The sequence below is a fragment of the Phascolarctos cinereus genome, unplaced genomic scaffold (genome assembly GCF_003287225.1).
Source record: "Phascolarctos cinereus isolate Bilbo 61053 unplaced genomic scaffold, phaCin_HiC Scaffold_5;HRSCAF=322, whole genome shotgun sequence".
Taxonomy (NCBI): domain Eukaryota; kingdom Metazoa; phylum Chordata; class Mammalia; order Diprotodontia; family Phascolarctidae; genus Phascolarctos; species Phascolarctos cinereus.
In genome coordinates, this window is record NW_027555958.1 from 109,150,400 (window position 1) to 109,175,702 (window position 25,303).

Below are 25,303 nucleotides of genomic sequence, written 5' to 3' on the forward strand. Positions count from 1 at the left end.
TTCAGAATATTAAAGAGTTAAACAACAAAATAAGTGACTTATTTTGTCCCCATAGATTAAGGGAACAGACCTTGAAATAAAGACATAAATTCAGGATAGATGCCCAGAGGAAACTGGCTACATGCTACAAAGCAAGCCAACAGCCTGTTAAACAACATCCTACTTTTCTGTACTGTTACATGAGCTTTATGTTTACTGTAGCATATACAAAACTTCTCTTACCTGAAGTCTCCAACAGATGCCTACTATGTTAAAATCATCATTATCCATATCCATACTCATCAATTGGTGTGCCCCTTTTGCAGGAGCTGTGATAACACTAACCTGTTGTTTGCAATTGAGAGCTGTTATCTTGGTCCAGTGTTGAATGCTGTGACGATGACGAAGGGGTGACTCCATTGATCTTAGCATTCGATTCAGGCTACAACAGAATCCAAAACACCACCATGATTCAGAGAATAAAGCAATATAATTAAAAAAAGTTATCATTTAAAAATTTTAAAATAAATGGCTATAAACCTCAGCCCTGATTTTTGAAACTCATTTTTACAGTGCTAAACTCACCTGCAACAACTTAATACATAGGATCATAGAATCATCTTTTTGTGCCTTTTTTATATCAGTCCATCGCAGCCTTCCTTAGTCTCAATGGTGCACACAATACTATCTTGTTCACCAAATATGCACCATAGGGGTAGAGAAGGACCATACAGTTCTTTTGTATCCCATGTGTCTCTAGTGTATAAAAGTCTTCTAATAGTAACTCACATTTAGATAGCCCTTCTCTTTTTCACAAAGCACTTTCCTCACAGCTGTGAGACAGGTACTTCAAGCATTATTTTATAGACTAGGAATCTGAAGGGGATTTGCAATCAGAGAATGTGGATTGAAATTCTGGTTCTAATACTTACTGCTTGGCCTAGAGTACATCAATTCACTTCTGGGGCTTTGGTTGCTTTATCTATAAAATGGGGTGTGAGGTTGGGTGTGCGAGTTACAGAGCATGCTTAGGTCAAGGTTTCAATCTAGGACTGGAAAGCCTTTTTGTGCTATACCATCACCATTATTATTATTACTGCAGCTACCATTCAAATAGCACCTACTATATGCCTGCCTTGGGCAGTTAGGTGGCACAGCGGATAGAGTGCCAGGCCTATAGTCAGTAAGACTCATCTTGAGATCAAATCTGGGCTTCAAACACTTACTGACTCTGTGACCCTGGGCAAGTCACTTGACCTTGTTTGCCTCAGTTTCTTCATCTATAAAATGAGCTGGAGAAGGAAATGGCAAACTACACCACTATCTTTGACAAAAAAACCCAAATGGGGGTCACAAAGAATTGGATACAACTGAAATGACTCAACAACAACAAAATATTCCAGAAACTGTGCTAAGAGCTTTGCCTATATTATCCCATTCAATCTTTACAATAACCCTTGGACACAGGTGTTAATATTACCTCCACTTTACACTTAAGCATATGATAGTAAGAATAACAACAGCTGCTAACATTTATGTAGCACAGGTGTTGCGCTAAGTGTTTTACAATTATTATTTCATTTGATCCTTACAACAACCCTGGAAGGTAGGTGCTTTCCCTATTTTACAGATAAGGAAACTGAGGCAGGGTCACACAGCTAGTAAGTGTCTGAGGTGGAATTTGAACTCAGTTCTTGCTCACTCCTGGTCCAGTCCTCTAACCACCGCACCACCTAGCTGCCTGAAGAATTTCCAAATTCCCTCCTAGATTAACAAAATTTCCTCATTTGCCAGCAGCAAATAAATGATCCATACAAACTCCCTTCTCATCATTATTCTTTCAGAAAAAATATAGAAATAGTGTTTCCTCTGTTGAATACAGTATGCATGAGTTCATTTAGTGAAAGAGATCTCAAAAGCATTTTAAATACATTTTTGAAAGTCAAAGTCAAATTGTTTTATACGGACAAGGGCTCTGTATCTTTTGGGGGCTGGGAGGCTGCATGCTATACCTGTTCAAGCAGCTGTCGGAGTCGCTGAAGCTGAGACTCCAGCTGTTTATTGTGATCTTCCAAAATCTGCATTCTGGCCTCCAGGCGACCTTTGTGCTCCCTAAGGAGCTTTGCTTCTGCTATGAGCTCTGAGTCTTCAGCAGTGTGATGAGGAGCTATGGTGGAATCTGGAGGTGAACTGGGGGGGCTCAGTGTCGATTGAAGGTGTTGTTCCTTTAACCTGTCATATTCTGATTGTAGGATCCTAACACCGACACAGAGAAAGATGAAAAGGAATTTCATTTGATATCAGTGTACATAAGTTGTCTTATCGCCCGCCTCCTAATTCTACAAATCTTTTCGATTAAATATGCCTATGGGTCCCAAGGAGCTCATGCCAAGACGGCCTTAGACATTTGAATTGAATAAGAACCATGGAACTAAAAGTGCTGCTCTGAGCAAACCACCTTGTTCTGTAATCAACTTTATAATTTCACCTACAAATGGCACCATAAACAGCAGTCAGCTTCCCAGTATGACTCTTCCCTACAAAACCAGTTTCACTGCCTGATACTAATTTCTTGTTTAGTGAATAAGAACAGAAAATGGGCATCAGGTTCATAAATGAAGTCCGAGGTATTGAAAGGTCTTTTTTTTTCTTTAAACTCCTTTCCACCGGGAAGATTTAGCCTTGGCAAGGCATACCTACCTTTGTTCTTCCTCCAAGTTGGCAATGGTCTGCTCCAGTTCTGCCCTTTCCTTTCTTTCCACTGATTTCAAGATCTGCGTTGGACTCTGAAGTTGACTCACAGGGGGCTCTCCTCCCAGTGCCTGACAATACCGGAGGATGAGTGAATGTTCATCCCCTCTAGGGTAACAAAAGCAACAAAAGCAGAAGCTCATGTAAGTGTGTTGGCTGTAAAGATTACACAGAGATGATCAGTCTGACAGCTTGGCCAAGTCTGCCTTGAAGTCTAACCTCCTCTATAATTCTCCTTTGAAGAGCTAAGCACAAATTCACAAAGCAGGAAGTGTACATGTACTAAACATATCCACGTTTTCTGGCTCATTTGGTTCTAGTAGATACGTCTTACAAACTCAAAAATGAACAGATGATCCTGTTTTATATACACATGAGGAAAAAAATCTTTCAGGGCATGAAGTTCTAAACAATTAAAATAAGATAATGGACGCTGTTATACTTAAAGAGAATAAAAAGATGATTTTTGAAAAGAGGATAAAAATATGGTGGACTGAGAAAAGGCTGGTTTTGAAATAGGATTTTTATTTCAAAACTTAGAGGATGATATCTTTGCAGGTTTTTTTTTAAAGATTGGGAATTTTGATTTTAATTAACTATCTCCCATTAAAAGTAATAAAACACAAATAAAAGCGAGGAAAAATAATCCTACCTATCAATCTCATGTGTTCACATTTTTAATTTGAATTTAAAAATTATACTGTTCAATTCACTACGAGAAGACCTCAATTAAGCAAGGTTTTACTTAAGAGGTTAAAATTACTTGGAAGCCATAGGGAGCTTCCGAATATTATTGAATGGAAGAATGACATGGTCAGACCTATACTTTTGGAAAGTTATTTTGGCAGCTACTTTGGAAGTTAATAATTTTAATTTATCTTTCTTACTAATCATTTCAAGTTCTTTTTCTTTTCCAATTTCCAGTTGAAGGCTTAAGTACCTTTATTAGGGGCAGCAATTGCTATATATGCTATGTCCTCTCCCCACAAGTCTGTATGTTCCTTAGTGGATCAACTGGTCAGGAAGATGATGACTTAAGAGAAGGAGGGAAATGACTATCATGATGGTAATGTTGATGTAGTCCTTGAGGAGTTGTTCCAAGTATTACAGAAGAAGAAATGAAGGCTTTGTGAGGTTAAGCAACTTGTCTCTAGCCACAGTGGCTTGGGCAGTGTCATGGAACCCAGCTTACTTGATATCAGGTCTAGTACATTATCATACTGCCAGTGAGGAAGGAAAAGATGGCAAGAAAGAAGGAGGCCAAGAAGGGCTGAACCACAACTCAGTGGAAGTAAAGAGGACTGATTAAACCTAGACAAAAATGTGCAAAGTACAAAGTAATAATACTTAATTCTGCTCTGAAATAAAAGTCAAATACTGCCCCACCCACCCTCTCCCAATACTTTCTTTGAATAGCTAGAGCAAAGAGATTCTTCTTGAAGGGATCTGAGCAAATTTTCATCACTTTACATTGAAAAAAAAAGCAAAGATATTTTATTATTAAAAGGAGGGTTTTTTCCTTATTAAAAGGAGGGTTCAGTGGGAGTAGTAGTAGATTGGAAAATGACCTTGGTTTAAAATAAAAAACACCAATGAAACTTTAATAGCACAGTGTGCTATTACTTATAAATTAAAAAAATAAAAAGCAACAGGGGTGAGTAGCTGAAATTCCAACAGAATCATTTAATATATTTGTTTTGGCTTTAATACTTGTACACATCTCTGTCAAGCCAATAAAAGTGACTGAATTAATTTTTAAATCTTTTTTTTTTAAAGAAGATAAAGGATTTTGCCCCTGGGTCCCAGGTGAGGAGATGAAGGTAGGAATTTAAGATCAAATGGTGCCTGAAAATTGTAGCTATTGTACTGTAGAAAATCATTTGCTGCTCTGACACCCTCAAAAAGTTCAGAAGAAAAATGGCCACATATTTCTATACAGTAAAACTTCACTAATTCAGACAAATTAGAGGCAGGACAACCGAAAGAAATGAAAACAATGATTTAAGAGAATTTTAAAAGGAGATATAACTATTCCTTGAAAGTGCACACCTAATCCAAACTATTAAGGAAAAGACTGATAAGCAGAGAATCTTCAGGGTCATATAATAAATATAACAGTGTATTAGTAATTAGTATATTCATTACATACAAATGGATGTCGATAAAGTTATTCTAAAACAGTACATTCTTGTTTAGAAGTTTGCACAACAAGCCCTTTCTTTGTCAACATACATGTAAATTTTATGAATTTTATTACATGAAATACTAAATTTGAGCAACATTTGTAATTTATAGAATGAAACAAAAATAGTGGAAAATAGGTGCATATTTATCAGAATGTCTGCTATGAGATACAGCTTGCTAGATCATGCTTTATTAATATCCCTTCTGTCAAAATAGGCAGAAGAACCTCAAGATGTTAAGTGGATCATCTGTGCAGCATTTATAGGAAGACATGAGTAATGGGCAAACATAAACATGTTCCCATTTGTATTGTTCAAGGTAGCACCCAAATCAGTGGGGCTAGAGATAACGTCAGAGGATAGCAATATATTTAAGAATATGGAGTTCTTTGGACACATAATGATGCTAATGTTAATGTGTATTTTTGAAAATCCCAAAGAGTCTGTGTTATAAGTTTATATTGACTTAGAAGTCATTATATCCCAACGCATAAGTATGTGAATATTTAAAAGGATAAGGGATTTTATTTATGGATTCTATATGTTTCCTTGAACCTACTCATTGACTAATTCTGAGCAACTCTCACCCACGTCTTCCTATTAGGTCACCATAGTAGGGTTTACACAAAATGCTGAAGACCTTTCTTGCTTTTTCCCAATCTCAGGAGAAGACTAACTAGAAGAGCAGTAGGTCTGACTAATTATCATCCCTGACTCACTACATGATTGGCCCATCTTCTTTTCCTGTCACATATTTCTCTACTGATATCTTTTATTACTCCTGTTGTCTGAAGTTTCTCACTGATATTATGTTGCAACATGCTCATCAAATACCTTTCCACTGACCTCTCTGTGATACTCATTTTCAGTTCTTTGAAGACTTATGTTCTATATCTCAGAGTCATACACCTTTATCAAGAGAATACTGGAATTTAAAAAGTGGTCTTCATTTCTACAAGAAGCTTGTGGTCATTAAAGGAGTTTTGTAATTTCCTGAAGGCAATCAGCCCATGTTAAATTCTGGACTGAATTCATTACCTTGTCCTAAGTATACATGCTGATGGACAAGCTCTGTTGCAGCGCTTCTTAAACTGTGAGCTGTGACAGTGGGTTGGTGAAAAATCTGACAACAATCTGTTTCTGAACACGCAATGATGAAAAATTAATTAAAAATCAAATGCATAATGAATCCGAGGTGTTTTTCACAATGCTTCCCCGTGTTGCATTGTACAACTTGGTTCTGAACACAAAACACGCAAACTTTGCACTGATGGCATACCTGCCAACAAATGCTGCTGAGACACAAAAAAGGGGTCGCAAGGAGAGAAAGTTTAAGAAGCCCTGCTCTATAGGATGTTCTTACACCTGCGTGCCAATCCGGGAAATAAATATTCTTCATCTACTTGGTTTATCCTATGTGGATGATCAGGGTTGACCCTAGAATTGGTATGGATATTGGTCATGAACATGGATATGGCCATTTCTGCAAGATATTTTCAAGACCTGATGCAACTAGCATAATGTTACATGCAAATAAGTATATCTAGAAGACCTCACTGTTCATAGGGAATCTTTTTTTGGGGAGTGGATGCTGTACTGGAACTCCATTTCAGTGACAAATTCCTTTGGTAAGCATGCATCTTCCTGTTTTAGGCATGTCTTAGCTAATGTTTATGGTCAGATGGTTGTTCAATTGGATTATTTCTGTTGTTATATGTTTCAAGGAATGTTGAATGCTCCTATGATGCATTGAGAGACACTGGTTGGAAGAAAGACTTTAAGGAATATTTTGCTCAAATGAATAAAATGCTTCTTCATAACCAACAAACAAGTACTGTGAAATCTCAAATTCTTTAAATCTTTTAGTCAGTTGTGAAAATCTGCTTAACTAATACTCTCATTGAGGATGCCCTTGATTTGTGAATTACAGAAGAGTCTCTTAAAGATTTTGTACAGATGGGAAAATAGCCTGGAAGTTTTTGATGTTCTTTTGATCATCTTTTTTAGGTATTAATAAGGTCTGATAATTTTGCCACACATTTGGCATGTTTTCCTTCAGATACCATGTGAATCAGTCCTTTAATGATCTTATAATTGTGTCATCTCTCATGGATTTCTTCTATGTACTTGATCCAGTAAGGTGGTTTTTCCAGTCTTTGTTCTTTTAGTGCCATCTCTGCCTCCCCTAAAAGCACATCTGAGACTTTGACTTCAGAGTCCAAACGAAGTAGCTTTACTGTCATTTATGATGAAAACAATTTGCTATAAAAATGTTTGCAAATCTCTTCCATTTATCTTTTTCTTTGCTGCACTCCTCTCTGCATCCTTAAATGCTCTCAGGATGATTCGCTTTCCAGTCAAACCTATTAAACGCTGGTTTTACCTTCCATGGATGTTCTCTGCTTCACAAGATGATGTTGCTCAACACTCATCCATCATTCTTCTTAATGAGATGTGAAAGGTAAGTTCATGTTCTAAATCATTGGCTGCCACCTTTCTTTTCTGGCAACAACATGAAATGCTTGCTGACTAAGGTGCTTTTTAGGTCTCCTTGTTAAGGCAACTGACTTAGATGGGTTAAATTTCTGTATAAAATTATTATAGCTGGTGATTGATACAATTTCTGCTATGAATTTCCCATTTTTCATTATCAATATTCTTTAATCGATTCAAGATTGAACTGTTTCAATTGTGTGCCACATCTTTTTCCTTACTTTTATTCTTTCTTCTAGCTTCTTATTAAATCTGATGCTTGTTCTGAGATGCTGGTAGAGACTGATTATGTACAGGTAGATGAATCAGGATAAAGGAATGAAAAAATTCAGAACCTTGTACACTACAGAGAAACCTCAAGGCTTTCTTTACACCATAGATATTTTTTTCAAAGAAAAAAATAGATAGGTTTTGGATATGGTAAGCAACAAATAACATAATAAAAATGAATTATTATAGTTTCACACAGAGGAGAAGATCTTTTATTGGTTATACAGTATAAATTGATGCTATATTATTTTAAATTAGTCTTGTGACTAAAAGTTAATGGGGAGTTCCTACACATTTCATGTCATGTCACTGGGATTCTAAAAAATTTAAACAGTTACTGGGTAGAATGTTATGTTCAAAGCTCAGAGTATCTATCAAATTATATTGCTCTCAAACATTTCACTTCCAGTAAAAAAAAGATTTTAGGAATAGATGTCAGCTTTATGACTTCTTTATAAGTTCCAACCTCAAAGAAGACTGAAGTTGCAAGTTCTTCCAAGCAAATGAAGAGAAACTATAGAACTGCAATTCAAATCATTTATGGGCATCTCTCATGCTCAAGAGTTTTAATAAACGAAAGTGATTTTTTGGGAGTGGGTGGGATGGAGGAATGAAGACCCCCCGCCCCCAAAAAACCCCTGCAAATCAAAAAAGTCTAAAATCAAGTAATAGGGAAAGTAGGAGAAATATTTTAAAATTTATCTTTGTCATATAAATAACCTCCATTCTAATATAATGCAGCTTTTCCAGTTCTTAGTGGGTAAGAGAAGCTTGCAGTATAGAAGAGGTATGTTCACGTAAACTATTTTTGTGGGACATGAGTTATTAAAGGTCAGGAAATTTGGAGAAAATACGAGTCTGAGTTGTTACAGGAATGCACATACAATCACTTGATGACATTTCTTAAATTAACTGGGCCAAATGAGAAAGAGTAGACAAGTGGAATGAGTCCACCTTTTACTCTAACTGAAGTAACCTAATTTCTTTAGGTAGAAATGTTGATAAATGTAAGGTAATTTATTTAGCATAAATGGCATATCAAATAAATAAATGTAGGCAATTTATCCCATTATGGCTCAAAAGCATAAAATTTATGCAGACTTTTTTTTTTTTAGCAACCTCACTTATCTGCTTTGATTGGGATCAAAATTCAGAGCCACAATCATTGAAGATTGCTTCAGACAGCCATAATCAAATGAAATAGCCTTTCCCATCAGCTCTAATTACATGATTTACTTACGCAATTCCTATGGTAGAAGTGCCTTCTGTGAGGATGGAACCAACAGTCCTTTCCAACTGTGCCAGTCTGAAAAATGAGAATGAGGACATTAAAAATAGGGTTAAGAAATTATGCTCATTTTACTTGGACACATTCACTGATTAGAGTGATTCTTATTACCCACAATAAAAGGCAAGACTTCAAAATTACTTGTAATTCACATAAAATAAATTTCTAATACTTGGCTGTTAAAATGGCAAGACTGTAACACATTTTTAAAATGCTTACCGATTCTCAGAGTTGTATTGAATCAAGAGAGATAATGCATGTAAAGTGCTTTTTAACCCTAGAAGCTCTACGTAAATGTCAGTTAATACTCTTTCATAAAGGATCATAACCACATACATATTTCTTTTTCTTTTTTGGAGTTAAATTCCCAGAAAATTGTAAAGGAGTTGAAGCATATGAAAAAGCTGACTCAAGTTCTAGGGAAAGTTTTGTGAAGGATGAGAAACAGAATTGGATAATTATAGGTATGAGCTGGGGTGTGATGAGAGGAAAATGGTAGTAACCTCCTAAGTCTAGGCAACCCATGTGGACCTGTATGATGGCAGGATAGCTGTGGCCTGAAAGTCTAGTGGTATGGGTATGGAAGATGACTAGAAAGATGAGGACTGTTTGGATTATCTGACTTTGAACATGTGGTTAGTATACCATGAGTTCAAGAGGCCTTGGATTGTCTGCTCAGCAGCCAATGGGTTTCAACCTTGGAACTGCACAGCAGCCACTTTAAAATACCCATGACAGAAGAAAAGAATAAGAAGGTCATCATCTTCCCAATAAGATGTTGCCAGTATAACTGAACAACCCAGGGGATTAGTAAGGCATCCAACACTTTTACCTGTAAAATGGTGATAATAACAGCACCTACCTGCCAGAGTAGCTATGAGGATAAATTGAGATGAAATTTGTGAAGTGCTCTACAAATCTTACAACCCTATATAAATGCCAGCTATTTCAACAGAAAATGCAAAAAGTATCTGGTGATATGAAATACTTGCAAATGTTGATGTACCTAGATATTTCATTGTACTTGGAAAAACACAGAAAGACCAAAACGAAATACTACTGATAGTAACAGATGAGGTGGAAGATGCTGGTGTGAACTATCAGTCAACAGAAGACAGTGCTTCAGGGCACCTACTTAAGTATGTGGCTGATATAGGGCCTGAGTAGAGAGGGAGCACACAGACCCCAAAAGATGGGAGTTTACCACTAGGCCATATTTTGAAGAATTTTTTATAGTGAAAAGATTGTTTTTAAGATCTGGTGCTATAACTGGATATTTTAAAAAGAATTATGCTATCAAGCCTCCCAATGATCTCACCTGTAGGAGAAGTATAAAAAAGGACAACCTGGCTTGAATTTGGCACCATTTGGAGAGCATTGCCTTCTGTAGATCTAAGTCTACTGTTTCTCACAGTTCAATGTGACTTTGGACAAGTCACTCAATTCTCTGGACTTGAATTTCCTCAATTATAAAATGGGGGAGTTAGACCAGATAACCTTATTATCATAGATCATAGAGGGACCAGGATTGGTTTTATACCAAGAAAGCAATGTTCGCCAAAAGCTTTTGCATTGGCTAGTACAGAACTTACTCACACTGAAAGTTATTACCCCTTAAAGAAACTGGAATTCTCGACATTTAACTGGACCATGTTATGGAGTTCAAGTCAAGTTTGACTTGACAACAATCTACAGAATTACATTTTAACAAGAATTAAGTTGGAGATGATCTGAGTTGCTACTCTAGCCAAATAGGTGTTCAGTGTGCATTACAGGTCTAAAATTTGAATATTCATTAGAGACTGTATGAAAAAACACAGACACCATTTGACCACAAAGGGCTGATGTCAAATACCTATGTGACCACATCTGTGAAAGGTGAAGAGTGGATTTTATTTTTCTGAGAAATATGAAGAAATATTATCTCTGAACTTCTTCTGGTTACACTGAACAACAGAATCAGGACTCAAAGAATGTCCTGCTTAGAATGATGGTATGAAACCAACAAGATACAAGTGACTAGAATTAAATGTAAAACACCAAAGTAGGTTAAAAGGGCCAATTATACAAATGCTGGAGGGGAAAGCCTAACAGTGATTCAACTGAAAAAACAAACAAACAGTGGAGTAAGAAGTTGACTGTAGCAACAGTGTGACATAGCTTCTCCCCCCCCCCAAAAAAAGGAGTTTTTCCTACCAACTATTCTGGGTCTTACTTCATATTTTATTCTCCTTCACATTTAGCCAAATTGAACTACCTTGCAAAGTCATTTGATTTGTTTCCCTCAGTTACTTCAAATGTAAAATGGAGATCGTGATAGCACCTGCCTCCCAGGTAGGTCCATCCATTATATTAATGTGAGAATCAAATGAATAATATTTATAAAGCATTTAGCAGAGTGCTTGGCACATAGGAGATGCTTAATAAATGCTTATGACCTTCTCCTTCCTCCCATTCAAGCTCTATACTTTTCCACCTGTGTGACTTTGTTCTCTGTGGTAAGGATCCCCTTTTCACTCTTTTATATCCTCTCTTTCCCCCTAAAGAGAAGCAGCAGAGCAATCGACCTCTGGTCAGAAAGACCTGGGTTGAAGTCTCACGTCTAACACATTCTGGCTGTGCCATGGCAAGCCTCTTAACCTCCTAGTGCCTCAGGCAACTCTCCTAAGATTTAAATTTCAAAGCAGGCTTTGATTTACTGGGGAAGAGGGAATTCCTTACTCCAATAAAAGCACAGGTTCAGACCAGACCTTTAAAATTCAGATACAAGATGTCCTTCCACAAAAGTTCATCAGTTTCCACAATCAGTAATGGTATTTTCTTCTCTTGAGGCCTCACCAAGCACTGGACTTATGAAATATTTCTGTATTATCATTATTTATATAGGTATCATCTCTCACCACTAGACCATAATCTCTGTAAAAGCAGAGACAGTGTCTTATCTGATATGTCTGTAGCTATTCTGATATTTGGCTCAGAACCTCCTACAAAGTAGATATTTATGAAATCCTAGCTGAACAGATAAAGGAACACTTCACTAAAAGATGTAATTTAACAAAAAAGGGTTAGTATATACAAGACTGTACTTTTATTGGACTTCATCTGAAGTATTTCCATGAGTTCAGTTCAGGGAAGAATATTTTAAAGCAAGGAATCTGAGAGACTGTAGTGCGTCTGGGGATAAGTGACCAGGATGTTCAGGATGAGGACACTGTAGCAGATAAACAATGACCAAACGACTTGGGGATATTCAGTCTGAAGAAGAGAAGTTTTTTGTTTGTTTGTTTGTTTGTTTGTTTTTGGGGGGATGAAGGTAATGGTAGCTGTGTCTAAATATTTGGAAATAGTAGCTTTACTTTGTGAAGCTCCAGGGAACAGAATTAGGGTAAATTAATTAGGGATAGGTATATTTGAATATAGTATAAGGATGGATTTTGTAACCATGTGAGTTTTCTTTCAAAAAGTGGAATGGGTTGCTTTATATTGAATTTCTTATCATTGAAAGGGCGTAAGCCAAAACAGGCTGATCACCCATCAGAGACACTAGAGAGGAGATTTTTGCACTGAGTGGTGTGTTAGACTAGGTGACTTCTAAGTCCCCTTACAAATTGGAAATGTAATGATTCAATGACTTACCAAAAATTGAGGGAGCAAGCTTGCTCAGTACAGTGGAAAGAGCACTGGCTCTGGAGTTGGAGGTTCTGGGTTCAAATACTTTCTCTGACACTTTACAATCTCAGTGACTGGGCAAGTCGCTTAATTTCACTGATCCTTAATATTACCATCTATAAAAGAACTAGATGATTGTATTAGACGTATGGTTTCTGAGGATTCTTCCAGCTTTATATCTATGGTCCTATGAAGTGAACTACATAGAACACATACTTCAAAAAAAATTTATCATGAACTGAGCAGGAGTTTTTCATCTTTTCTGTTTTCTGTTACCCTTTGGTAATCTGGTAAAGCCTGTAGACTACTACTCAGAACAATGCTTTCAAACATATGAAATAAAATGCATAGGATTATAAAGGAAACCAATTATACTGAAATATTATCAAAATATATATAAGAAGAGCCAAGTATACAGACCCTAAGTTAAGAACTTATACACTAAAGAATCAAGGATTCTCAAACAGAGAATCAAGTTTGTCCAACAATGATGAACTGTTCTTATTACTGACATTTCCTTATTGAATAATCGTGAAAGAAAAATAAGTATGAAAAGATTCACTTATTATTTTTCCTTTAAATTAAAAAAAAATCCATCTTCCTTCACCCAATCCAGCCAAATATTACACTTTGTTTAAGATTTAACTCAAACCTATTTCCTTGAAGCCTTCCAGATGAATCATACATGTTGTTATTGAGTCATATCAGTCATGTCTGACTCTTCGTGAACCTATTTTGGGGTTTTCTTGGCAAAGACACTGGAGTGGTTTGCCATTTTCTTCTCCAGCTCATTTTACAGATGAGGAAACTGAAGTAAACAGGGTGAAGTGACTTGCCCAGGGTCACACAGCTAGTAGGTGTCTGAGGCTGGTTCGAAGTCCAGCTCTTGATCCACTGAGCCACCTAGCTGCCCATGGATAACATGCAGGTTTTTGTCAAATGATTTTGAGTTTAAGGTGAAATCATAAGTATCTTATATATCATATTACTTTGCATAAGAAAAACTACTGGATCATAAAATGTCAAGAGATGAAAGGGATCCTGCAGCTCATCAGAGCAGCTCTTTCATTTCACAACTAGGAAACAGAGACCCAGAAGTCAAGTGACTTGCCTAAGTGAAATGCAATTAATGGTAAGGCCCAAAATCCAGGTCTTCTCAGAGCCTAGCACTGACCATGAAATCTAGTGCAGCACAACTTTCTGGAGCTCTGGGTTTATGAACTATTTGAGCACAGACAAAATGCACAGTCTCAGATTCAGTCTACCACAGATGCATACTCCTAATCCCGGGAATTTTTGGAACCTAGCCCAGCTGATAGAGGAAGTGCAAATTCTTCTCCTCCTCAATCCTCCCCCACCTCTTTCTCTGGGCACAGTAATTAAAGCAAAAGGACCACTGCTTCTGGAAGAGGTATGTCAAATGTGTGCCTGATACATCAATTCACTATCCCCCAACTTGCCAGACCAGCACATCCTTCCCTGGCCCCAACTCCTCTACCCATGTTGTCTTTTCCATTTCTGTTAGAATGTAAGCACCTTAAGGGCAGCTAGTTGGGGCAGTGGATAGAGTGCCAGCCCTGAAGTCAGAAAGACCTGAGTTCAAATCTAGCCTCAGACACATAACACTTACTAGTTGTGTGACTCTGGGCAAGTCACTTAATCCCAACTGCCTCATACACACGCACACACACATAAACATGTAAGCATCTTGAGGGCAAGGCCTACCTCTCTTTTTGCTTTTGTTTCCCAAGTACTTGGCACAGCAGTTGGCATTTGGTAAGCACTAAGTAAATGCTTTTTCATCCAGTTATATTCCCGTGAAATGTTTTGTAGGAAGGTATCATCATAATCCACAGTTTTAGGGAGGGAGACCTGACACCCCCAACTTCCTTTAGAACCCTGTTATGGATCCTAATATTCCATCAACACTTACATGGCTAAGTTAAGTTGGGATGTCAGGTCTCCCTCCCTAAAACTGTGGATTATGATGATATCTTGCAACCTAGTATTTAACTCTTCTTGAAGATATTTAAATTTTCCATTTGTGCTACCTCTTGGAGCAGAATGAATTGTATCAAATGAAGAAATCATTATCGGAGAAAAGAAAAATGGTCTAACTTACTTGAATAATAACTAAAACAATACAGTTATGCTATGCTAGATATTATTCGAGGTAATTAAGTAAGGGGGTCATGAGGTGGCACAGTGGATAAAGCACTGGACTTACAGTCAGGAAGACCCAAGTTCAAATCTGGCCTCAGACACTTATTAGCTGTGTGACCCTATGTAAGCCACTTAACCCTGTTTGCCTCAGTTTTCTCATTTGTAAAACGAGCTAGAGAAGGAAATGGCAAATCACTCCAGTATCTTTGCCAAGAAAACCCCAAATGGGGTCATAAAGGGTCAGTCACTCCTGAAAGGACGAAACAACACATAAATAAGGAAGCCTTAGAAATTCTTGATGACAACAGCTTTAACCTTATTTTCATTACTGGTTACCTTAAAGCATGTAGTAAACCCCTAGTCCAGAGACTTCTGGGACATGCAGTAGCTCTATAGTGAGGCTGTCAAATCCTATTATTTGGGAAGTTTAGAAGATGTGAATTGAGCCACCCTGGGCATCCTCTCTCCCTCTCCCCTGAATATATGGCTCTGCTGAGAGTAAAGCCACAGCAATAGAAGGACAATGTTCTGTAAGTTATGCTAAAACCCAGTTTAATTGAGGCTGGATATGAATGTTAAGGACAAGAAGGACATTTATAGCTATAACGGGTCAAAAGAACAGAGAAGAATGTTATTCATCCTTGATGGTATGATAAGAACAAGGTCAAGTAATTAGGATCAGACGTATGATTTCACAGAGGACTGAAAGAATAGGCAGATGTAATTGCTGGATTGTCAGTTATTTTCAAAAGACCAAGGAAAATAGGAGAGGTACTATAGGACTAGAAGAGGGCAAATGTTCCCATTAAAAAAAAAAAAAAGAAAAGGAAGAGAGTAAAGTCTGTAAATTACAGAGCACTGAGCTTGACTTCAATTACAGATTACAACGAAGAGCCAAGTCACTTCATCAAGAATAGGTCATGCCAGACTAACCTCATTTTCATTTCTGACAGGGTTTCTTGAATGGTGGTTCAACGTAATACCATAAAATTGGCCTAGATTTTAGCTCACTATTTGATAATTCACCAATTAATTGAGAAGCATTTATTAGGCACCTGCCACATGCCAGGTACTATGCTAGGCACTGGGAATGCAAAGATGAAAATGACAGTCCATGCCCTGAAGGAATCCACATTCCAATAGGGAGACAATATATACACAACACAACTGAGGCAGATTTAGGGCAATCTTGTGAGGGAGCTGGGGAACAGGGAAAGGTCTTATGCAGAATGTGGCACTTGAGTCACAAAAATTAGTGGACATTCCAAGATGCAAAGGGCAGGAAATAGAATTCTGGACATGAGGGACAGCCAATGCAAAGGCAGAGGTAGGAATGGAGTGTAATGTGTGCAAAACGGCTTAATGGCCACCAAAGCCAGACCACAGAGTGTGTGGAGGGGAGTAATGAGTAATAAGACTGGAAAAGCAATATTTCCACCAGGTTGTGAAAAGCTTTAAATACCAAACAGACAAGTTTCTATTTGATCCTAGAGGCAAAAGAGAACCACTAGAGTTTGAGCAGAGGGGTGACATGGTCAGACCTACACTTTAAAAAATATAGCTATGGAAGTTGATGGACTGAAGTGGAAAGAGACTTGAGGCAGGGAGAACAATACATCTGGCAAGAGATCATGGGGTAGTCAGAATATGTGCGAGTGGCATGGAGGAGACATATGGAAGAGGTGTGATAGAGACAGAAACAAGATAAGAGAATTGATGGACATGGGGGTAATGAGAGTGTATATAGTCAAGGCTGTGAACTGGGAAGCCTGAAAGTGGTACCATTTGTAGATACAAAAATGTTCAGAACAAGCAATGGAATCATGAGTTGTTTTAGATGGCTTAGCTTTGAGATGTCTGAAAGACATTCAGTTTGAAATGTCCAAAAGGTAGTGGGCAATTTGGGACTAGAACTAAGGAGAGAGCCAGCTGCTAGAATATGGACCTGGGAGTCATCTTCATAGAGATGAAAATTAATTCCTAGGAGATGATGGTCACCAAGTGAATGGATGTACATAGGTAAGGGAAGAAGACCCACAACAGTGCCTTGGGGCATATCCACCATTAGTGATAAGCAAAGGAGACTAAGGAGAGATTAAGAGGGAAGAAAAGGAAATAAGCATTTATGTAATACCAACTCTGTGTCAAGCACTGTGCTAGGTGCTTTACAAATATCTCATTTGATCCTCATAACAACCCTGTAAGGTAGACGCTGTTATTATCCCCATTTCACAATTGAAGAAACTGAGGCAGTCAAAGGTTAAGTGGCTTGTCCAGAGCACTCAGTTAGTAAGTATCTGAGGTCAAATGTGAACTCAAGTCTTTCTGACTCCAGAGGCAGGGTTCTATACCCTGTGCCACCTAGTTAAGAGTGACCAGTGTTACAAAAACCCAGAGAAAGACAGTATCTGAGAGGAATGTTGGTTAGCAGTATCAAATACTACAGAGGGGACAAAAAGGGTGATGACTGGAAAAAATGCCATTACATGTAACAAGAAATCATTAGAAGCCAGACTGCAAAGCCAGACCTAGAAAAGAGTGAAAAGAGAAGAAGGGCATTGAGTTGCAACAAATTTTTAAAGGAATTTGGCTGAGAAAAGAAGAGATAAAAGGATGGCAACTAGCAGGTAAGGGAGGATCTTGTGCAGGTGTTTTTTTAATGAGAGGGAAGATTTGAGTGTGTTTGCAAACAGGAGGGAAGGATCAAGGAGGGCAGAAGGAAAGGGAGGTAAGTAAGAGGGGAGGGAGAAGAGGAAGAGAAAGAGAGACAGAGAGACAGAGGGAGAGAAGGAATGAATATGATAGTAAGGGCAATCTGCCAGAAAACACAGGCAGGGATAAGATTAAGTAGAAATGTACAGGCAGATGGCTTTGGCAGAAGGGTGACCTCTTCAACAGAGAATGGAGTCAAGGGGAAGATAGTAGGGGTGATGACAAAGGACTGCAAATTTGGGAGAAGAGGGAGACTAGGAAGCTCACAACAAACAGTTTTAATTTTCACAGTAAATTACAAAGCAAGGTCCTAAACATCCTGAAGACAAAAGTTTGTGGTTAGTAGAAAAGACGATTAATCCTGGAAGAGTAAAAGATTTACTTTGTTCGAGTGAAAGCCCAGTTAAGATTAGATATCAAATTTCTAACAGGTACAGTCAGCCTGGCTGGGTAACTTTCTTTAGTTCTTTTCAGCAGCAGGTGAGTGGGAATGCAGGAGATGGATGATGAGAGTAATCCAGTGGAGTTTGGAATGGGGTAAGTGGCAATGGGACAAGGGAGTAAAGGATTCAAGAACAGAGGATAATGTAGTGTTGAATTAATTCACTAAGGGGTTCAGACTGGGAAGAGAGTGCAGCCTGGGCAGGGGTGAGGGCCTGAGGAAATACTAAGATGTAGGAGAATTAGAAATCATGATAAATAACAAAGAATAGGAGGTTAAAAGGTGTTGGGAGAGATGGAATTAAAAGAGATTTTATTAGATAAAGGAATTTTAGAACCCTTTTCCTTCAAAATGTTACATGTATGGGCAAAGGCAAGATCAAGGTATGACCATCCCTGTATGTAGGTAGCTGAGGTGGAATGAATGAATGGGACATGGTGGTTGAGAAACTATAAATATGTAATATTTATATGAGGACTATAAATATGTAATATTTATATGAGGACTATAAATATGTAATATTTATATGAGGACTATAAATATGTAAGTTGAAGCCCCCTATTATAAGGTCTGGAACTGTTCTGATCAAATTTTCAGTTGCTATTTTCACTCACATAATGGCAGATATTGGAAGGGAGTGGTTAGTAATACATGTCTTCCATGAAAGGCTTAGGCAAAGCACAAACATAAAATTTACTCAATTCTCTACTTCATGGAAATTAAGAACTCATAACTTCCTGGTTCCCTCAACTGAACCTTATATAGTTATAATCAGATAATTTGTACAAATAGAGAATCAGATAATTTGTACAAATAGAGAAAATTACTCCACTGGGTTGGTACAAGAACTTAACAGGGAATACGATAGGTCGATTTGTACTATAATGTATTCATTATTTTACAAATACACAAATATAATTATATGATAATATAAATACGGATATGAGTATAAGCAATTATATTATATGTATACCAAATTATATTTTCTAAATTTCTAAAATGTTTTGGGAAATATTTCTTTTCCTTTTTGGAATCATATTTTCTGTGGAGTAAAATGTGCCATTTATACAACATTAATACAAAAAGAAATTCAGGGAAGCATTCTTGTTACAATCCCTTACCTGGAGGCACACTGCTCTATTTGGGAATGTGTATCATCCTGAATTTGTGAGGCTTCAGAGAATCTACAAAGAAAAAAAAATGACATCATGTTTCATAAAATAGGCACATTACATCAACAGAAATGTTAGATCAATTAAAGCAATAAATTTGCCATGCAAAGAGACCACTAGGATTATTATCCAGGGATGTGGTATTATTTATTGCCAAGAGTTTAGTAATTACTGCATGCTAATAAAATATTCTGAGCATTAGCCTTCTGCATACAAGGTCTATATGTACTCACTCATATTGCTCTGGCCACATACTGATGAGTGTGATAGGACTGTAAGGAGGGGAAAGGGGGAAAAAACCACAGAACGAATACTTTAGTGTAATTCAAAATAATTAGGGATAAAAGAAATCCTTCTTAATTGTGCCCCACCCATACACCTAGATTCAGTCAGGCCCAAAATAAGAAAATCAAAATAAACGGAAGCCAAAACATAGCTACAGAAGAAAGAAACATATTAAAATATTCTTATTTAAAGGAAATAAAGTCTTGCAATCTATCACTGAGAAAGAAATTTTTAAATAAACTGAAATAAAATTTTATAATACATGCTGGGATGAGATGGTCATCACTGCTCCTTTCTCAGTTTTTTAAAACAGAAGAGTGAATTTAGAAAGCTGAAGACTATGGAGTTGAGGTCAGGGAAGAATACTGGAAATGTTGGATTAAGACTGGGAAATAAGAGGCTGGGTACTTTCTTCTGGGGTTGGGGTGGGGCAGAAAAATCTTCCTAAACAGCAGGTCTAACAGCATCTCCCCTCTACTCAATAAATTCCAGTGGCTCCCAACTACCTCCAGGATCAAATATTAAAATGTTCTAGCTTTTAAACTCTTTCATAACCTGGCCTTGTCATATCTTTCTGGGCTTCTTATTCCTCACTCCTCTCCATGGACTCTATAATCCAATAACACTGGTCTCCTTGTTCTTCTGTGAACAAGACAATCCAGTTCCCTACTCTGGGCCTTTTTAAAGACCATCCTCCATGCCTGAAATACATCTCTGCCTCCTGGTCAGCAGAAGTCCCACCTTCCACAAGAAGCCTTTATCAATCTCCCTTAATGCTAGCAACTTCCTTCTGTTTATTATTTCAGATATGTCTTCCATGAAAGGCTTAGACAAAGCACAAACATAAATTTTATTCAATTTTCTACCTCACAGAGCAAATTTCTTCATGGAAATTAAGAATTAATAACTTCCTGGTTTCCTCAACTGAACCTTATACAGCTATAACCAGATAATTTGTACGAATAGAGAAAATCATTCTATTGGCTTGGTACAAGTACAAGAATTCAACAGAGAATATGGTGGGTCAATTTGCACTATAATGTATTTATTATTTTACAAATATACAAATAAAATTATGTAAGACAAATATTATGAGTATAAGCAATTATATTATATGTATACAAAATTATATTTTTTAAGTTTCTAAAATGTTTTAGGAAATATTTTCTATATTTTTTTCTTTTGGAATCATATTTTTTTTGTAGAGCAAAATGTTCCATTTATATAGCATTAATACAAAAAAAAATTCAGGGAAGCATTCTCGTTAAAGTCCCTTACCTGGAGGCACACTGCTCTATTTGGGAATGTGTATCATCCTGACCTTGTTGTGAGGCCTCAGAGGGTCTGCAAAGAAAAAAATGATATCATGTTACATGTTCAAATATAGGCACATTAGATTAACAGAAATGTTAGATCAACTAAAGTAATAAATTTGCCAATCAAAGAGACCACTAGGATTGTTATCCAGGGATGTAGTATTATTCATTGCCAAGAGTTTAGTAATTACCGCATGCTAATAAAATAATCTGAGCATTAGCCTTCTGCATATAAGGTCTATATATACTCACTCATATTGCACTGGCCACATACTGATGAGTGTGATAGGACTGTAAGGAGGGGAAAGGGGAAAAAAACCACAGAACAAATACTTTAATGTAATTCAAAACAACTAGGGATAAAAGAAACACTTCTTAATCGTGCCCCACCCATACACCTGGATCAGTCAGGCCCAAAATAAGAAAATCAAAATAAACAGAAGGCAGAACACAGCTACAGAAGAAGGAAACATGTTAAAACATTCTTATTTAAAGGAAATAAAATGTCTTACAACTTATTACTGAGAAAGAAATTTTTAAATAAACTAAAAAAAGTTGTATAATATATGCTGGGATGAGATGGTCATTACTATTAATTTTTCTGTTTGGTTTTTTTTTTAAACAGAAGAGTAAATTTAAAAAGCTGAAGGCTATGGAGTAGAGGTCAGGAAAGAATACTGGAAATGCTGGATTAAGACTTAGAAACAAGAGGCTGGGTGCTTTCTTCTGGGATTAAAAAAAAAAAGATCTTCCTAAACAGCAGGTCTAACTGCAGAGTCTCCCCTCTACTCAATAAATTCCAGTGGCTCTCTACTACCTCCAGGATCAAATATTAAAATATTCTGGCTTTTAAACTCCTTCAGAACCTGGCCTTGTCATATCTTTCTGGGCTTCTTATTCTTCACTCCTTCCATGGACTTTATAATCCAATAACACCAGTATACTTGCTCTTCTGTGAACAAGACAATCTAGTTCCCTACTCCAGGCATTTTCAAAGACCATCCTCCATGCCTGAAATGCATCTCTGCCTCCTGGTCAGCAGAAGTCCCACCTTCCACAAGAAGCCTTTATCAATCTCCCTTAATGCTAGCAACTTCCTTCTGCTGATTATTTCAGATTTATCCCGTTGTTTGTAAACACACAGTTATTTGTATGTTGGCTCCCTGTCAGAAGGTGAAAGCAGGGCCTATTTTTTGAATTTCTTTGTATCCATGGCATTTAGCACAGTGCCTGGCTTAATGAACGCTTGTTGACTCATTATGCCCAAGCTTAATGCAGCATATGAATAGGACTAAACACCTACTCATTTCTAATTTCTACATTTTCTAAACTACACTCCATAAAACCTTATATTTCTTCAAATTGTCTCAACTCAGCTGTCATTTACTGGGGGTTTCTAAGGAATCTCTGGCGGTTAAAACATTTTAAAAGTCATTGAAGTATTTGTCTTTCTGTTCAGCTCTAGGCCAACACCTTGACAGAGATTTAGATATCAAGACAAGAAAACAGTGCTGAGAGAAACTGGAGGAGACTTGTACGAAGTAAGCAGGACCACGCTAAAACAAAGTACCCAATAGTGTCCATAATGCTCAGCAACACAAACGTGGCTCAAGTCAATGGAATGACCAATCTTGATTCCAGAGCGCCCACAATTAAACACATCTCGTTCATCTCTGCAAAGGGGTAGCAGAATTAAAGTGAATTTCGGGACAAGATCAATGTGTCGGGGTTAGCTTTGCTTGACATTCCTCCTTAGGACCTCCATTTAAGGAAGAACCCACCTCAGCCACACTCACTCCTAACCTGGCTCAGCTCCTGACTCCCCAGACTACATCTGTACCTTGTCCTTTCCCTCTTTTCAGCTCCCTTTCACATGTTGTCTTCTGCCTCTCCTCCATAGAATGTAAGTTGTTCGAGGGTAGGGGCTGACTTCAGTTTGTTTTGCTTGTATTTGTATTCCCACTTCTGTACAATGCCTTGTACATAGTAAAGGCTTTAGAAATCTACCTATCTATCTCTATCTATTTATCTATCCACTTTGCTACAAGAGAGCACTGTGGGGGATGGTGGATTGGCAGAGGGGAACAGAACTCACAAATGACAGTGATGAGAACACAATAAAAACAATGAAAAAACAAAACCAGAAACAAATAACAACAAACAGAAACAAGATTCCACAGCCTCAAAATATTTGAAAATCATTTAGAGTTGAATACCATTTAACCAAAATCAAACTCTAGTTTTACATGTAAATGCAACTATAAAACATGTAAAAAATTAACTGTTTGCTGAACTAAATTTAAAACATGTCAACAAAAGTTCCTATGGCTTGAAAAAAAATCAAGAGAAAGAAGTCTTTGAATTACTTCACCAACACCTAACATTCCCATTTCTATTACGCATTCAGCTACAAAAGAAAATTATTTCGTATTATTATGGAACTAGAATTGGGCTCTGTATAGCAAGAAGTTAAAAGGAACAGAGACTTTCTAATTCAAATTAGGAACTGTAACTTAATTCTCTTTGGATCTATTTTCAAAAAAGATATTTTCATATGCTGTTTATTGGTACATCTTCTTAATATTTTCAAGACATTTGTCTATTCATAAAATCAGTATAGCAACACATAATATAAGCTGCTTAATGTTAAACAACAATTGTCTGCAATCTTTTTTTTTAACTATTAAAAACCTGGGTATATAGGTAGCAAGTCAGTGTGCGAAAGATTTCCTCTGCATAATGCTTTGGGGCTCTGTGATTTCATTTGCTATAAACTTTCCATAAATAGAAATTGCATGAGAAAATATGTCTCAAATTCCAAGTGCACTAGGGCATTTCTCCTAAGTTTTTATGATTAAAAGAGTGTATTTTTGATCTGAATGGAAATGGGAAAGGCTTTGTGAGGCTGCTTGACTGGTTCTTGTGAAGTTAATTCAGCTGGTACAAAGAGCAACTCCCTGCACTAAGTTAGGAATTGCAGAGATAGGCAGCTGAATGGAAAAATGTTTACAACTCTTCACATATTTGGGCAAATCAGAAAAAAAAAAGGAAATAAGGTTTTAAAACATTTTCACCCAACCTTTAAGTGCCACTGGAAAAAAAATTAAATCGAAGAGGCCAGAGGTTAAAGATGTCAACAGCATCATAATATAATTGGCATTTGGTTCAGGGGAAGAAAGAAAAAAAAAATAAACCAAGGTTAAATGCTTCTTGTGTAATCAGGAGCTACATTTTAAGAAAGTATGGCTTATGTATTCATTAGGACAAATTAAACAATAAAACACGTTACCATGCATCCTGGGCAGCTAGCGAAAGAAGTGTTCTCACTAATGGAATATTCCAATTGTCATACATAAACTACTAATTTTCAAAGAATTCAAATATAATAAAATACACTTAATACAATTATTCTGAATAATTTAATTTTTGGATAATTCATAAAATAAACTTTGGTTACTAGAAGTCCTTGGGGTATTCATTATAAACACTGATTCTCTTCATGTCACAATGCAGACTGCATGGAAAATAGGGTTGACTCTCTACTGACCCCAAACAATTCACTGTAAGTTGTTTTGTTTTTAATAAATCTTTGCCAGATTTTTAAGTTTCCTTTTACCTCTATTTCATTAAAGTGATGTACAAGCTATACAAAAAATTCCATTTATTTGAGCTCTGTACCTATTCAGACCCAAGATAAATGAGTTTACTATACTGATTTGTTATTATAAATACTGATTAATGATAGTTAAAATAATAATGATTATCTTTTGTACTACTGCTTCATTTTACTTTTTCAAGGCCCACTGACATTATAAAGTGATTTGCTTCTTTTGCACATACCTGTCAAAGAAATAGAAAGGGCATGGATTATTATTAAGCCAACTTGCTGGGGAGGCAAGTGAGGCAGTTAAGTAATTAACCAAATCCAAGTTGGTAAGTGACAGTCTTTCTAGAACCCCTGTTTCCCAACACCTAGGCCAGCTGTGGTATTAAGAATATCTATCTACTTAAGTACCTCACCAAGTGGTCTAGGCTAGTTATTTTCCTTAAAAGATACTGAAACCAACTTTAAGACTAAATTGGCTTAGGAAACCTAAGGCTAAGACCCTCAGCTTCAATTCCTGATCAGCTGAGGACAAAATCAGAAGTTTCTCCCTTCTGACTGATCGCCACATTTTGTATTAACTTGAGCATCTTGACAATATCTTTGTTATTTTAATACCCTTCCTCTGCTGTGGCTGATTAAATCTCTTTTTGTTAACTGTTATATCTTTCCTAACTTCCTTCAAGTCTCAGATGAAACACCATCCTTTCAAGGAGACTTTCTTGGTCCCATAAGATCCTAGTATTTTCCCTCTAGGATTACCTCCAATTTACTCTGCTTAAAATCTCATATGAACAAAGTTGTTTGCCTCCTGTCTCCCTCTCTCAGTATATAAGGTACCTGAAGTCAGGAATGTCCCTTCTTTTAGTTGTTATTTGTATCCCTGGCATTTATACAGGCTCTGGAACTTACCTTAATAAATGTTTGTTAACTAAAAGAATTTCATTTCATTCTAATATAGAACTTCAACTACCAG

At 36.9% G+C, this 25,303-nt stretch overlaps 1 protein-coding gene across 1 annotated transcript in view; it reads right to left on the minus strand.

Moving 5' to 3' along the window:
* The window catches only part of UTRN (utrophin), a 526,271-nt gene that overhangs the window by 17,568 nt on the left and 483,400 nt on the right, over positions 1-25,303 (minus strand). Inside the window, 8 exon segments of the mRNA XM_020972489.2 lie at positions 325-421; positions 1,992-2,235; positions 2,680-2,838; positions 8,917-8,982; positions 19,072-19,134; positions 19,356-19,394; positions 20,686-20,751; positions 20,976-21,014. Of these exon segments, the coding sequence (XP_020828148.1) occupies positions 325-421; positions 1,992-2,235; positions 2,680-2,838; positions 8,917-8,982; positions 19,072-19,134; positions 19,356-19,394; positions 20,686-20,751; positions 20,976-21,014 (773 nt within the window).